The sequence below is a fragment of the Palaemon carinicauda genome, chromosome 7 (genome assembly GCF_036898095.1).
Source record: "Palaemon carinicauda isolate YSFRI2023 chromosome 7, ASM3689809v2, whole genome shotgun sequence".
Taxonomy (NCBI): Eukaryota; Metazoa; Arthropoda; class Malacostraca; order Decapoda; family Palaemonidae; genus Palaemon; species Palaemon carinicauda.
This window is the reverse complement of record NC_090731.1, coordinates 11252467-11254930: the sequence shown is the minus strand read 5'-3', so window position 1 is coordinate 11254930 and position 2464 is coordinate 11252467. Positions and strand designations below refer to the sequence as shown.

General features: G+C 34.0%; 1 protein-coding gene across 1 annotated transcript in view; it reads right to left on the bottom strand.

Moving 5' to 3' along the window:
* The window catches only part of LOC137643842 (uncharacterized), a 59517-nt gene extending 57588 nt beyond the window's left edge, over positions 1-1929 (bottom strand). Inside the window, 2 exon segments of the mRNA XM_068376565.1 lie at positions 1814-1895; positions 1897-1929. Of these exon segments, the coding sequence (XP_068232666.1) occupies positions 1814-1895; positions 1897-1929 (115 nt within the window).
* Between the last annotated feature and the right edge of the window lie 535 nt (positions 1930-2464).

Sequence of the window (2464 nt, the reverse complement as noted above, 5' to 3'; positions counted from 1 at the left end):
TTCTGTATTACGTACACATATGAAGATGTAGGTATCCACTCATTACATCCATGAACTTTACCATTACTGTGTCCCTCTAGGAGGAGGACACTCCAAAACCAATTAAATATTATCTAGTCTTGGATAGTGCCATAACCTCTGTACCATGGTCTTCCACTGTCTTGGGGCAGAGTTCGTAATACTAGGCAGGCAGTTAATTCTAATAGACAGGCCTTCTCCATCACGAGGCTCAATACTACGCAGTACTCTAGAAGTTTTATTCCAGCTATTACCAAGTTGTGGAATGATCTTCCTAATCGGGTGATTGAATCAGTAGAACTTCAAAAGTTCAAAGTTGGAGCAAATGCTTTTTTGTTGACCAGGCGGACATGAGTCTTTTTATAGTTTATTTATGACATATTTGTTTTTGATGTTGTTAATAGTTTATATATGACATGTCTGTTTTGACGTTGTTACTTATTTTAGAATGATTTATTGTTAATTTGTTCTCTTCATTTATTTATTTCCTTATTTACTTTCCTCACTGGGCTATTTTTCCCTGTTGGAGCCCCTGGGCTTATAGCATCTTGCTTTTCCAATTAGGGTTGTAGCTTGGATAGTAATAATAATAATAATAATAATAATGAGGTTATACTTGGGTACACTGTTCTATCTTATTTCTCTTCTTCTTTTTCTTAAGTTTTTATAGTTTATGTATGAAAGATCTATTTTAATGTTGTTACTGTTCTTAGAATATTTTATTTTAGTTGTTCATTACTTCTCTGGTAGTTTATTCATTTCACTAGACTATTTTTCCCTGTTGGAGCCCTTGGGCTTGTAGCATCTTAATTTTCTAACTGGGATTGTAGCTCAGCTAATAATAATAATAATAATAATAATAATAATAATAATAATAATAATAATAATAAAAACATTGACAGGGTGAGCAATTTAGCGATACATAAACAAGTAAAAAGGTTAGCAAAGGTAAAAGAATGATTAGGACATGATACTTGAATGGTTCTCTCGTGAGGAAGATTGGAGGAAGATAAAAGCCGAGAGCAATGTATATTTTAGATGTTTGGCTTGAAGGAGAAGAAGGCAATTTGGTGGGTGTTTTATAAGTTAGAGGCATTTGAATGTCAGTTAACTTCAGAACTAAGAAACGAAAGAGGGGTTGTCGAGTATAATTTTAATGTTTAAAAGATCTTAAAATCGCTCATGAATGACAGAGACAAGAAACTGGTAAGGTCATCTAGGTACCACGTAAAGGTCTTGGTACCTAACCTATTAGCATATGATCACCCAAAGTAGGACCATGGGGGACAAGGCTGTAGCTCCATTGAATCACCCCTTCCATATCAAACATATGTGTATATATATATATATATATATATATATATATATATATATATATATATATATATATATATATATATATATATATATATATATATATACCTGTATATATGTGTGTGTGTGTGTGTGTGTGTGTGCGCGCGCGCGCGCGCGCAGCCGTGAAGCTCAAATCAATGTGGTATGTAAATGAATTATACAAATTTTAAATAAGTTTTTGTTAATAACTTCATTATAGAATTGAATAGAAATTAATTTCTGTCTTTAGCAACCTTTCCTATCTATTTTCCTCTATTTCTCTTCGCACAATCAATTCCAATACTATACCACAAGCTTATAAATTACTAATCAATGCCTTTTACTCTACGGCATTATTAAAAGAAAAAAAATCAATCTCTTGAACAATTCGTGACAGCCATAAAAATAACAAAGACATCGACAATTCGTTGCAACGAGACAGCTGAGTTACTGTACTTACCCGTGTTTGTTATTATCGTTGCAATGGTGACCAAGGCAAACTGCATTCGGGGGTCCAGGACCATGACGAAATGCAAACGGGTGCGAATAAACGATTTCAAATCGGATCTCGTACATTTCCGGTGTTCGATTCCTTCCTTGTGCCTCTTTTCATTGTGGCGGATGTGTAGGATGTTCTCGTATCAGCGTCGAATCGGCCTTTTGCGTGACTTTTCCGAGTCTTGTGTTAATAACGCACTTCAAATTAAGGAAACGAGTTCACTAATGCAAAAGAATTAATCTAAATGAATCTGACTTTCAATAACATCGAAGGAGAAAAATAGGCCCTTATACTACACGTATTTTGAGAGGCCCATACAGACAAAAACAATCAAAAAATTTTCTCCATATGAAGGCATTAGCTCTGTCTTGGCATACTTATTCTTCTTTGTCATCTACAAATACGTAATCAAACCGTAATTTAACTATTTACTTCAATTAGAAATTTCTCTTCGACCAATCGTAAAGTGGTCTAATCGACGAACACGTGTATGTAACTGAAAATCATTTAAATTTTCCCAGTTGCTAATGTCCTTTGCCCGGGGTTAAAGTAACTTTACGACATGGTTGATATATGATCACTTAATATCAATCACTGATAATCATACTTTTA